Here is a 13,873-nt window from a genome sequence, read left to right on the forward strand (position 1 = left end):
ATTAGCTCATGTACCCTCAGGACCATAAGCATCCCTGTAGTGCAGAGCCAAAGGCTGGTGTATACTTTAAACAATTTAATAGAGGACAACCAGTGAGGAAAATTACCTTTTGAAAACGGGATATATATAGAAACCGTTCTGGTTGGATCTTACAATAAAGCAACATAGAATGAAGAGACCTTTTACTTAACTTTTCTTTATTCTGGATAAATTTTGAAAATATTGTTAGTAGCCTAGGGATAGGGTTTTACCCCTCTGTTTTTGATTGCAGACGCTATAAACCAGGGGTAGTCAAACTCCAGATGTCAATGGACTACAATTCTCAGGAGCCCCTGCCAGCGAATGCTGGCAGGGGCTCCTGGGAATTGTAGTCCATGGATATCTGGAGGGCTGCAGTTTGACTACCCCTGCTATAAACTGTCCATTTTGTCTGCATTTGCTTACACTGATGGAGTAGTCAAGTTTTTTTGACATTAGCAGCATTGGCTGCATGTCTACATAACTGGCTCAGTGAATCTTTACGGAGTAATATTTTATTATTTTATTATTGATTAATTAGGCCAAGGGTTCTATCGTTTAGAATGTTTTATTCTGTTTTAGGATGTATGGGTTTTATATTCATTATATGTAAACCGCCACAAGCCAGACACATAAAGATAAATAAATACATAAACTTTGAAGTGCAGAAGCTCTTTGTGTCACCGCTAGCAAGCCTACACAGCACAAGACAAAGCAAATCAACTTTAAATATCTTCCCTTACCCAGAGTTCCCTGGGATCAGTACTGAATCTAAATGAAACCCCAAATCTCTGGCAAGCTTATCTCCCCTCATTTTAAAATTTGACCAGAAACCCAAATATTTTCCAAATGTATCTACTTCAGGAAATTCAGACATACTATTTGCAGTCAGAAACTCTCTAAATGGCCTTAGGCAATCCAGCTCTTAAAATTTTGTGATAATGGGGTATAACTGGCCTTGCCCCCTAGTACCAACCCTCCCTTCTCTGGCCTTTCCTTATCCTTACTTGGCTCATTTCTTTTGGCTTCACCCTTCCTATTGTAAATACACACCTCTCCCTGCTCCATCCTTGACTCCCAGCATGGACAGCAGTGAGATCTGTAACTGCCTTGTCTGCCTGACTGAAGGTATATTAGTAATATATACCTTATAGAGCTGTAGAAAGATAATGCAAAGAGGTTTGCTGCATCGGACTAAAAGTCCACCATCTTGTTTTTTGGTTGTAGCCAAGTAAGTACCTTGAAAAAGACCATGAGCAGTAGAAGAGTAAGCATCTGTAGCTTACTTTTCTCTAGTTAGAAGTCTCAAGGTGGCTTACAATCGCCTTCTCTTCCTTTCCTCACACCAGGCACTTTCGGACATAGTTAGGGCTGAGAGAGTTCTGAGAGAACTGTGACAGGTTCAAGGTTACCCAGTAAGCTTCACATGGAGGAGTGGGGAATCAAAACCCACTCTCCAGATTAGACTCTGCAGCTCATAGCTAGCTCTCAGAGCCCAATGCTTATAAAGAGCATAGCGCAAAGACTTCTTCTCCTGAGTCTAGGGCTGATTTTGCACTTACTCCCCCCCCCCATGCCCTTGCCAATCAGGGAAGACTGCTTTGGAGCAGGAAGTTAATTTGCAAAAAGCAAAAATCTACACACTTGCTGATGGCAGTTTTTCAAATATCACAGCTTATATCCACTCCTGGATATTGTGGGGGAAAGGTATCAATCATGCATGTTGCAGAGGGAAAATTTAAAGCACCCAAAATCAAAATGGACATCACATTTTGTGTAGACAGGAGGGATTTATTTGGGCTGGGAGTGGATAAAAAGCCCTGTGCAGACTACACCTAGGTAACAAGAGAGTTGGCAAATCAGATTCTTAAAATCTGTTTTAAGGGGAAAACTTTAGAAACACTGTGAGCTCTTTTCTTCCCCCTCAATTCAGGGGCTTCCTGCTTTCCACTAAAGAAATAACCCCCTTGTGGAAGTAGCCTTTAAAAAAGTCTCCAAGAGCAGATGCATGTTGTTGAGGTGGCCAAAGTATTTGAGATTCATCTTCAGGACCTGGCCTTCTAAAGAGCAGTCAGGGCTGATCTCCTCTAGGACTGACCAGTATGTTCACCTTGCAGTCCAAGGGACTCACAAGAGTCTTCTCCAGCACTAGAGTTCATAAGCCTCAATTCTTTGACACTCGGCCTTCCTTATGGTCCAACTTTCGCAGCCATACATTGCAACTGGGAAGACCATAGCCTCGACTAGACACACATTCATTGGCAGGGAGATGTCTCTGCTTTTTAGGATGCTGTCTAGATTTGCCATAGCTTTCCTCCCCAGGAGCAAGCGTCTTTTAATTTCTTTGCTGCAATCCCCATCTGCAGTGATCTTGGAGCCCAGATGCTTACCTGGTAACAATGGAAAATGTCAGATCCTGCCATATCCTGAAATACAGAAGGCAATCTAGTGGTGAGTTGCTCCAATCTAAACTGATTGAAGGCAACAGATTTAGACTGGAGAAATTCTCCAAAGCAGCCTTTCTCAACTTTTTACCATTGGGAAACCACTGAAACATTCTTCAAGCTTTGAGAAACCCCAGAGGTGGCATGATTATTCAGAATATGGTTGGGAAGCATATCTGTGTACACGCCCACCCAGGACCCTTCCCCTTCCCATCGCCTCCAGCCCCATCACTGGCCATTTTGGGGGAGGGACAACAGAAAAAAGAGAGAACCTGTCCCAAGGTATCAAAATTCATATACAATATATTTATACAATACAAATCAATAAGATATTGAATCATACATCAAAATGTGTCTTATCTCTATTTTAATGATTTAATGAAGCAACCAAAACGGACTCTAGATTTTCATCAGTGATTGTTTCCTCCTATGATTGTAAAAATTATCCCAACAATTTTTAAATATTCCAGTATTTTTCCTATTCTATATTGCTTACAATCATGTCTTTTTACTATATATCCCTTCCAGAGCCATCAAGAAACCCCAGGGTTTCACAAAATTCTGGTTGAGAAAGCTGCTTCAAGGGAATGCACTGACATATTATTAGAAAAGAAAAAAGATGCAAACACATGGTTTCTAAAAGAGAGCTTTTCATTCACCATTTGTGCAATGCAAGCATTCTCTTCATAATAGTATTTGTTTTGGCGCATAATGTTTTTTTTTAATTATCTTTAATACAGTTTGGCCTTATTCCAGAGTTGAAAGAAACGCATTGCAGGTATTGATTTTGTAATAAAAACTCCGACATGGGCAAGTTGAATGTTATTAGACAGAAAAGATTTTAATTTATTTCTGGCATGAAAAGACAGACGTATCCTATACCTAAGATAGAGACAAACAGAATGACTGAGCAGTGACAGAAGACGTGAATGGAACAGGGGTTTCTGATAACAAGAAAAGCTGTGTGGTGTACTTAAGATCCAAAAGAGCTCTGAGGGACTTTATCTGCTGCGATTCTTATCTTCAAGCTAATTACAGTGAAACAGCACATAGCAACTGTTAGTAGATTCAACTGAATGAAGATGGTATGGAAGTATAAATACTCCAGGTCAGGGCCAAGCCTTCTGAAGGCAAACTCAAGAGTTTTCACCTTTCCCTGTTCTGGGCCTGCTTGAGGCTGACAAGAAGTATTAAAAATAAATATAGCAAAAATGAATCTCATTGGACCATGAGGGAAGACACTGATAAACGGTGATTCCAGAAGAACATCTGTTCTGAGGACTAGTTCATATATCATGTTGCACAGGGACTTTACAAGAAGGAGGATGGGTGCTGGTTGCTTCTTTCACAGCTTTTGTTGTAACATAAGCAGTGGGGTTCAGAGATCTCATCCACAATGAGATTGGTGAATTAAAGAGATCATTGGAGGGTTACATAACTCACCGTGCAAGGATGGGAAAATTAGCCTACATCCATGATGCAGGATCAGGGTGTAAACAATCCCAACCCTGAATTAAACATTTGAGAAAAATTGCTTGTCCTTCCACCTGGTTTAACATAATTTACAGTGCCATCCTATGGAGATTTAATCCAGTCTAAACCCATTTAAATCAACGAGCTTTGGCTAGAAGAACTCAGCCCAGGATTGCTGTACTCTCCTTTTTTACTTGTAGACAGATGGAAGTAATTGCCAAGATAAATTTAATCAAGCAAAACCTGGCAAGAGTTTCATCCAGCTCCCATTTACACAAACTATATTCGTTCCTCAATCGTAATAAATTTACAGGCACTTTGACATGGCAATATTCTGCCAGTACATAAATCCAAGAAGGACTTTACAGTCGGAGAGTTATGGATATGGGCCACATTCAAAAGAGGCTTACTCCTTTAATTGTTATATTCTCCTAGCCTATACTTTATAGACTGGAACAATTCATTAGGACAGGGCAGCAAGAGGCATTTGCACAAGCTTGGGCTGAAATTCACACCACTCATGGCAAGCAACTTGGCCATGGTGATCCTCCTGGCTGCCTAATCACACCTGCAGCAGGGATCCCATGTATGCTTCGTTATGTCCCAGAGAGACTGGAACTGGATGCAACAATGAACACAGGGCTACCGCTGAAAAAGGCAGCCCTGTGACAAGCTTCCTCTCCTTTGTGACAGTAATGGAAACACTCGAGTTGCTCAACAGGCAGTCCCTGGGGCCACTTCACCTGATTGTTGGCCACCTCTTGATTGGAGCATCATGGGATGACTTCCTTGATTATTTTTGTACTATGTACTGACTTTTGTGGCTGCACACTTTTCTCATTTTATTCTTACAGCAATCCTGCGAGGTAAAAAAGCCTGCAAGGAAGCAGCTGACAGTGAACTTCATAGCTAAATAGGAATCTGTATCAAGGGCCAATGATCTAAGACCAGGGAATGGGCCATGGATGGGAATTAGGGTGAGTTGTTCCTCTTTAATCGGTTCTATGTTGCCGTTTCATCATACCTAATAGTGATGGAGCAGCTGGCCAAGATCAAAAAATCTACAAGGGGAGCCACCCCCAGGGTGAGCATATGTTCTGCAGGAATGTGACAATGGTAAAAAGGAAAGGGTTTTTTTTTAATGAAGTATGTGCAAGTTTGAAGGGAGGGGGTATAATGTTCAGGGAGCATTTTGGGTTGGCATAGAAAACCTAACTGTTGCCTAATATTGCATTGTCCCCACCCCATGCAAAATCCCTAGAAAGACAATGAACATATCACTGGAGCTGCTATCTAGAGAAAGGTAATGCCACCTCTGCTCATCGCTTGCCTAGAAGGTCCACGAGTCAGTTGTGACTCGAATACATGTTCTCCTTCTTCTGTAATGGCAGCAGAAGGAAACAATTCAGCAGTAGCGGCCGATTGTTCCACAGGGTCAGAGACATAGATGTAAAGCTTCTGCAAGATGGCATGCATATTGCAACAGTTATCCGCAGCAGATTCAAGGACAAATCATACATCAAATACTGGGGGCAAATGTGCCCTTGCATGCAAACCCAAAGACTGCCAATCAGTATTTGCCTCTGTAGTTAGGACTGGAACTTTAATACATTCTGTCTTAAAATAATACGATTCATTTGAAACTTATATATGGGGAAATAAACAAATCAAAAACTTTGGAAACAGTAGTCAGATTTTCAGTTTGGGAAGATGCTTCACTCCTGCAGTCTTCTTAATTGGTCCTTTCTTTGGGTCCAAGATTCTTTGGTTCCTTGGAATATTACACTTTCCCCTGAAACAGAAGTGAGAAGGAAGTTCAGAAATACACATCTGAAGTGCAGAATGTGAAACTATTTATGTTATGTTTTACAACTTGCTGCTACAGTATTATTGTGCTTGTTGGTGGCCCAGATTCTGTGAAACAGGTAGTATGCAATTAAAAATTAGGAGTATAATAAATACAAAGGACTTTCCTGAAGGCTGACAGACCATTTTAATTTAACATGTATAATTTCCAACCCATTTTACAGAATTTGAATAAAACAGTTCAGAGCAGTGATATTCACTCAGTGACTCAAGAACTACATGTCACTCTTTGACATGATAACTGTGGCATTGCTGAGCACTATTCCTCAATGTGGCCCCTGCCCCATGTTCCAAGGAAGTGGGCAAAGCCATCACCCAGTTGGCTTGTGGTTAGCACATGGTCCCAACATCCCCCTTTGAGTCCTCTACTATCTGAGGAAAAGGAGGGTGGGTAAACCGCAGGGCCCATGCTGGGAATGGAAGAAAAGCGCCCAGAAAATCATGTGGATACAGCCAAAGTTATTATTATATATGTTCTATATCTTTTATTTTAGTATATGTGTGTTTGGTGGGACAGCACACAGGATATTCAGTAGTCATGTGGCTCTTTTGGTTTATGCCTATTGCAAGCTACCCTTCTTAATTTTGTAATTTTTCTGCTATTTGCCTTTTTCAAATGTGATTTGCATTTCTGATTTCCCCTAAAAGTGTTTAAATGTGAATGGTGATGTTCATTCACCTAGCTGTGTTCACACTTTACTTAGGCGTACCAAGTTATTATTGTTATAATGTTGCCAGTTGTACTGTTCATCTTAGGAGCCAGAAGAATATATTCTAGGTACATAAAACCCTAGATGGTATATTTTCATGATTTTTAAAATGCCTAGTCATGAGAGAATAGGAATAATAGAATAGGAATAATGCCTTGGAAAGAACTTTGAACAGGACCTTATCACAAGCTTACAGTTATTTATTTATATATTAAAATAAAATATTGATATCCTGTCTTGCCTCTTGGAATCAGCGATATCACACACTCCATTTGTATGCCAAGAGGGATGACTTTCTGGTTTTCAAAGTCTGTGATATAACTCTAATCTGTTGTGATATGTTTCGATTTTCTATTTTGGTTCTGCCCTTTCTCAAAAAGACTCTGAACTACTAACAGGGGCTGAAAGATAATTAAAAGTTTTCTATTCAAGGTGCAGCACACAAGGAGAAAGGGGTTGGAATATTCAAGCCCAATAGAGGTCAAGCTTTTTCCATTCCATAAACAAATTGTGGTTTGTTGCAACATCTGAGTGCAGTTTGTGGTTTGCCTTTTCCTGTGGTTTACCTTCTTAGCCACATAGGGCACTTTATCATCTATGTGCCTAAACAAAATTCATAGAAATAAAAGCTAGAGTGGGGAGAGGGAAGGCATTTATTTAAGGTATTTGTACTCTCTCTCCCTCCTCCACGTAACATTCCTAAGGCAGCTGCTCTTGCATTTAACTCTAGGGACTGCCTCCCTCCATATTAAGCGAGAGACCCAAAATCTTCCATGCATTAGGGGGAACTTAGAAACAGCATTCATGTGCTGGGAACAAGACACTAATCTTTACCAAATCCTCTGGCACATGTAGCAAAATATAAGTCCTAAGATGTCACTGGGCTATTGTGAGGATATCTTTAATGAAATAAATCAATCCTCCCCTAAATTCTCTGCATAGGCTAATAGTGGAGCGACCACATAAAGGCTGTTGGTCATCAAGTCCAGCCCAAACTTAGGAATTACTGAAGGTAAGTAACTGGGATTTACAAAGCCGAAGACTATGTACATTTGGTATAGCCTATACAAAGCAAAATGCCTCAGCGGAAAGGATGAAGAAAGGAAAGGCCTATACACACTGGAACACAAGAGCTGAAAATGTTTCAATTTATTTATTCTTAACAGATGGGCCTAATAATTTTAAATTCATAAACCAGCTGTTCAGAAAGCATGCTCATATTATTTTTTGAGAATCTCCATTATCGTACCATTTTCCAGAAGCAGCATGAGGGCCAAAAATCCCTGCTTGTTTAAATGCTCGAAAATTCCTCCAGATCCTGGACTTTTCCACATGGTGATAATCTCCTGAGGGATTCCCATTGTAGCAACAGCTTCCAGGGCAGTTTCCCCACACTGAGAGCCAGGGTGGTGCAATGGTTAAGAGTGGTGGCCTCTAATCTGGAGAACCCAGTGTGATTCCAGTGGAATAGGCTGCCTAAGGAGGTGGTGACTCCCCCTCACTGGCAATCTTCAAGCAAAGGTTGGATGAACACTTTTCTTGGATGCTTTAGCATGCTTTGGGCTGATCCTGCGTTGAGCAGGGGGTTGGACTAGATGGCCTGTATGTCTCCTTCCAACTCTATGATTCTATGATTCCCCATTCCTCCATATGAAGCCTGCTGAGTGACCTCAGGCCTCAGACTTCTTAGAATCCCCTCAGTCCCAACTACCTCACAAGATGCCAGTTGTGAGGAGAGGAACAGAATGTGTTTGTAAGTCACTCTGAGACTCTTTAAGGCAGAGAAAAATGGGGTATTAAAAAACTACTCTTCTTAATTTTCACTGCCCTAGATCTCTCAGCAGCCACCCCCTAACCATGGCACCAGGGGTCTTTTCCCAGGGCATATACCCAGTATGGGTAAACTCATGGGTCAAGAACAGTAATGTTAATATTCTTCCATTTTGAAAGGTGGTACGAGATTTTTTTCAGTTGAAAGCTAATGAAACAAAGCACTAGCCCTGGTTAGTATGGAGCTTTGGAGCTCAGATTTTAAATCATGAATGTGAATGTGTTGAGCTCAGCTCAATAAGGCTAAACAGGAAGAGACATCAAGCATTTACCCCTACATTTTTGCTGTGCCAACAATATTGGTCATTATTATTATTTTATTATAGTGGTTTTTTATACCCCGCTTTTCACTACTAGCAGTCTCAAAGCAGCTTACAGTTGCTTTCCCTTCTTCTTCCTGCAACAGACACCCTATGAGACAGAACTGCTCTGTGAAAACAACTATATTATTTATTTATTTATTTATTTATTTATTTATTTATTTATTTATTTATTTCTGTGACTGGCCCAAGGTCATGTAGTTGGCTGCATGTGGAGGAGCAGGGAATCTGGCTCTTCAGATTAGAAGCTGCCACTCTTAACCAGTATACCAAGCTGGCTTTTATGAAAACAGGATCTCTAGCTAAACTGGCTTCCAGTTTGTTTTGACTATCACTAAAAAATGACTCAAAATTCATTGGTTAAAACACAAAAGATGTGGGTTTATATCCCATGTATAATAATTAGTTTTGCTTAGTTTATTAGATTTTTAGCCTGCCACTCCCAAAAAGGCTTGTGGCGGGTTATAACAGATAAAATCCCCAGTTAAAAAGCTACCCCTAAAAATATACAATCCACAGTTTCCTATACAATGTCCAAGGTATAATATAATATGGCAACATAAAAACAACTAACCCCCCCCTAAATACCACCTCCGGGGGCGGACATGGGAGAACAGATCTCAAGCTGCCAGTAGAGTGATCCAGGGGGGGGGGGTCCAGATTTGCCTTAGTGTGCCGGCGCTAAATAAAATTAATGAGCTTAATAAAATAAAATTCAGCTCATTACCATGAAAATAATCAGTCCAAATACTAGATTATAATTCTTGCTGCCTCTTTTCAGGATCTCAACACGCTGAAATTAACACAGATTACTTATCCCTTAATTTCCCCTGATGACCTTGGAATGACAGTAGATTTTTCAACTGCTACACATGTGGTGATCCTAAGCTATATTTGTGATGAGAAATACAGAATTAAGAGATGCTACCTACTGTATTCCCAAATAACAACAGTCAGAGACAGACAGCGGTTGTTCCCCATTTAAAGTGAATCATTGAAGAAATCCTCTTCCTACAGTTAGGGAGCTCCATGAAATGGCTTGTAATAAGCATCTGGAATTTTGCTACATGTATTGGTTAAAACCAATGTTTTAACTCTATAGTAACATGCCCACTACTCGTCATTTTAAAGAAAGGCAAAAGGCCACCAGCAGCAGGAGGGGAAATGGTGATTATAAGAGGAAATGACATGGAATGTGGGGGAGATGAGGAACTCTGCACCTTTCTAACCATACTGTCCCCTCTGCTTTCCGTATGAACTTTCCGGAAAGATCTACCAAAGCACATTGGGGAAACCTGTTGTGGAACTGTGAGAAACCGCAAAGGTCAGCAGAAACATCATCATACATTGCAGAAGCCAAAATAGAAACTGCTAACTTTTGGGAGGGAATGTGGAACAACAGTTCCATGTAGAAACAACAACTCCACCAACTCCAACAGGGAAAAGCTTTCTGCAGGGTTTTTCCCTCCTCTATTATGCTCCCACCCCCATTAAATAAAGTCTTCCCTGAAGGTAGTCTTCCAGAGGCCAGTCATAAGATCCAACTTAGTGGGAAGATAGGATCTCATCCTAGGCAGATCATGGATACTTTCTCAGTCCTTGCTACAAAACCATATTCTCACAACTACAGACATGAGAGTGGATTCAAGGACTCCTTTCCAATAAATGAGAATTTTCTTGGGTATTTCACAGGAGACCCTGGATCCAGCTTATGGATACTTGCTTGAAGAGCTCTAAAACAGAAATTCTCACAGCTTGCCAGCCATTTCTCACAGCCTAGTATAGATTTCAAGGTGGATGATTCGTTACAGAGATCCATACCAAAATGGTTCTTGTGAAACGGTTGCCATACGTGGCAAGTCTTAAACCCCTGCTTGGGAGGGAAGGCAGCAAGATGCAGCCCAATCTCATCAAAGCTCAGGAGCTAAACAGGGTTGATACTTGGTAGGGAGACCACCAAGGAAGACTCTGTAGAGCAGAGTTAGGCAAACTGTGGCCCTCCAAATGTCCATGGACTACAATTCTGAGCATTTGCTGGCAGGGGCTCATGGGAATTGTAGTCCATAGACATCTAGAGGGCCACAGTTTGCCCACCCCTGCTGTAGAGGAAGGCAATGGCAGACCACCTCTGCTTCTCAGCTTCTTGCCATGAAAGCCCTTTGCTGAGATTGCCGTAAGTCACCTGCAACTTAACAGCACTTTACACAAACCACTGTTTCTACATGTATCCCTGTGGTTCTGTGGGCTGATTTATAAAAAGCAATAGAGTTGGAAATCTAATAGAATGTGATATGTGTTATCAATCCTGCTTCCCCAAGGAAATGTCTGTCTTGTGTTTTCAAGCAGCAGGTCCCAATGCTACATGGCACCTGTTGGAACTTGAGGGGCCTTTCAAAAGCAAGGTGCAATATGGAATAGTGGCATGTTGTACAAAGAAGAGTCAGAAATCTCACTGGCTGTGTCTAAAATAGCTTTTTGGTTCCTGGCCACAGTTTTTAGATGTCTCTGCACAAAGATATACAGCATGGTAAGCATGTCTGTAAATTATGTGTATCTCATTAAGATTATGTTCCAAACAATTTATTGTTCATCTGAGATCTTTATTATTCATGGTACATTGATTTTCATTAGTTTCAAAATGTCATCTCTATTGAGCTACTGATATATTTTTAATATAATAAATTGATTTATTCAATTAGACATCAGGCTTTTGACTCACAAACGTTTTCATCTGTGCACAGCTTGACTATATAAAGGTTACAAAAACAAGACAGGATTAATTTTCCTAATGGGGTACTTTTTTGTATTTCTATGGCCATTTGTTAATCCAGTAATTATTTACTCTAAATTTAAACCTAGCACACCAACAGCCCTATGCTGCAGACTTGTTTTGCATTATCAGCCCACTCAGAAGGGTTGGCTTTCTCTTCCATTACGGACATTTAATAATCTGGAAAGCTTTCTGCAGCACCTGTATAATTAAAAGTCCAGGTCTGACTTTTACAAATATACCTGAAGCAATAAGTATGTGGCAAAATGCCATCTTAAAACTGTACTATCTTTAAACTATTTAAAGAAATTGTTGCTCACATGTGGTGGAAGGCTTAGAACAGGGGTAGTCAAACTGCGGCCCTCCAGATGTCCACGGACTACAATTCCCACGTGCCCCTGCCAGCGAATGCTGGCAGGGGCTCGTGGGAATTGTAGTCCGTGGACATCTGGAGGGCCGCAGTTTGACTACCCCTGGCTTAGAAGGTTGGAAAAATAGAGAAATGACATTTTAAGAATTCAGGTTTAAATAGAAAAATGTCATACCTGCCAAATTGTATAATGTAATAATAAACTATTTTAATGCAAAGCATGTCTGCAGAATATGTAATAATTTGTTCAGAATGTAATCAGCCATTGTTTTTTGCTCTGTTTTGAAAGCATGTTGTAACCATTTTTAAAACATGAGCTTTTCAAAAGCAATAAATGTAAAATTGCCATGGCTAATTCTGTAAGAAGAAAAAGTTAGATTAGAACTCACAGACTTTTGATCCTCAGACTAACATCCAGGGTCACGGACAGAGGGTAGCTGTTGAGGAGACACAGTAATGCCGCTTTCACCTCCATTGTAGGGTGCCGTAAGGAGCGATTCTTTCCCCAATTTTATTTAACATCTTTATGTGCCCTCTGGCCCAGCTGGTCCAGAGGTTCAGGCTTGGGTGCCACCAATATGTGGATCACACCCAACTCTACCTCTTAACAGCCTGGATACGCCCCCAAACAACTTTGCCAGATATCTGGAAGCAGTGACGGAATGGCTCATAAGCAGAGACCAAGGGGGGGGGGAGAGAGAGAGAGAGAGAGAGAGAGAGAGAAAGAAAGAGAGAGAGAAAGAAAGAAAGAAAGAAAGAAAGAAAGAAAGAAAGAAAGAAAGAAAGAAAGAAAGAAAGAAACTTGGCAGACTGTTTTTTCTCATTAATATGCAGAGTAATACTCTGCAATTTGGAGAAGAAAAATCAAAGAAAGAAGAAATAAGCAGAGCACAGGAACAGGGTGCAAACTGGATGAGAAAAGGATATTGGCTTCAAATCAGTAATAATCAGAATCAAGTTGTGTATGCAGTAAGGACCAATGTGTTAGAATGTGACACACAAGCTGGTGTTTTTATAACCCACTTTTTACTCCCTGAGGGGAGTCTCAAAGTGGCTTACAATCACCTTTCCCTTCCTTTCCCCACAATGGACACACTGACCTTCTCCTCACCAGGAATCAGGTCCAGCACAGAACTCATCTGATTGTGAGGCTAATTTCTGCTTCTGGACAACACTGGCACCAGTCCGGAGCGGTCCCAGGCCTGGCACAACGCAGGCCCGCATTTGCCCCACAGCAAGAGAATGCAGACTTATAAAGACCTGCAGATTTATGTGCACAGTAAATGAAGGCCTACATCACGCCAGGCCTGAAACTGCCCCAGCCCAACAACGTCCGGAAGTGGGATGTAGCCCCTCAACCGGATGAGCGTTGTGCCGGGCCAGATTCCTGGTGCAGAATTGGTCTCTGTGATGTAAGTGGGGATGAGAGAGCTCTAAGAGAACTGAACAGCCTGCCTGAACAGCACTGAGAGAATTGTGACTGCCCCAAGGTCACTCAGTGGGCAACATGTGATGGAGTGCAGAATCAATTCCAATGCTTGTAGATCAATCGCCAAGAAAATCAGAAGTTGAATGTGCAGAGAAGCCCGATGGTGAGTTTTTATTTCGTTTTAATGGATGTTACAACCAGCTTTTATATGGTGTATTTGTAATCTGTTGGCCGCCTTGGTTGCCCTGCTGAGGGCAGAAAAGTGGAGTATAAATTTTATAAATAAATAAATACCTCAGAATCTGGTTTTCCCTCTTGATTTCCACTTCATCCTTTTTCTGCCTCTCAGATGATTTCAAGGATCCTGATATCTGCAGGAGTAAATACATGCCGATTCTTAACCAGAAAGAAACACCGCCTCGTTTGATGGAGATCTTTAACGCGATCCTCCTTGCACGTGAAGCTATGTCATTCTATAACCTGGCCCATTTTCATTGGAGATGTCGCAGTGAGGGGCGGCAAATAAGCCAAACAAATAAATAATAAATAAAAATGATTCATGACACTATGCAGAGAACATAGGGGAAAATGATCACCTACATGCTACAACTTTACTAAGTGATGAGCTAAACAGCATGCTTGG

At 41.1% G+C, this 13,873-nt stretch overlaps 1 protein-coding gene across 5 annotated transcripts in view; it reads right to left on the bottom strand.

Annotated features, from left to right (window-relative positions):
- Positions 1 to 3,277: 3,277 nt before the first annotated feature.
- CCDC169 (coiled-coil domain containing 169) overlaps positions 3,278 to 13,873 on the bottom strand; it is a 29,331-nt gene continuing 18,735 nt past the window's right edge. For 4 of the 5 annotated variants that reach the window (XM_077341864.1, XM_077341862.1, XM_077341866.1 and 1 more), the window contains 3 exons: positions 13,525 to 13,601; positions 12,191 to 12,238; positions 3,278 to 5,727 (listed from right to left, as the gene is read on the bottom strand). In XM_077341864.1, coding sequence (XP_077197979.1) covers positions 5,625 to 5,727; positions 12,191 to 12,238; positions 13,525 to 13,601 — 228 coding nt within the window. In that variant the 3' untranslated portion in view covers positions 3,278 to 5,624. The remainder of the gene's footprint in view (positions 5,728 to 12,190; positions 12,239 to 13,524; positions 13,602 to 13,873) is intronic. The other variant, XM_077341863.1, reaches the window with a different exon arrangement.

The sequence above is a fragment of the Paroedura picta genome, chromosome 6 (assembly GCF_049243985.1).
Source record: "Paroedura picta isolate Pp20150507F chromosome 6, Ppicta_v3.0, whole genome shotgun sequence".
NCBI classification, from domain to species: Eukaryota; Metazoa; Chordata; class Lepidosauria; order Squamata; family Gekkonidae; genus Paroedura; species Paroedura picta.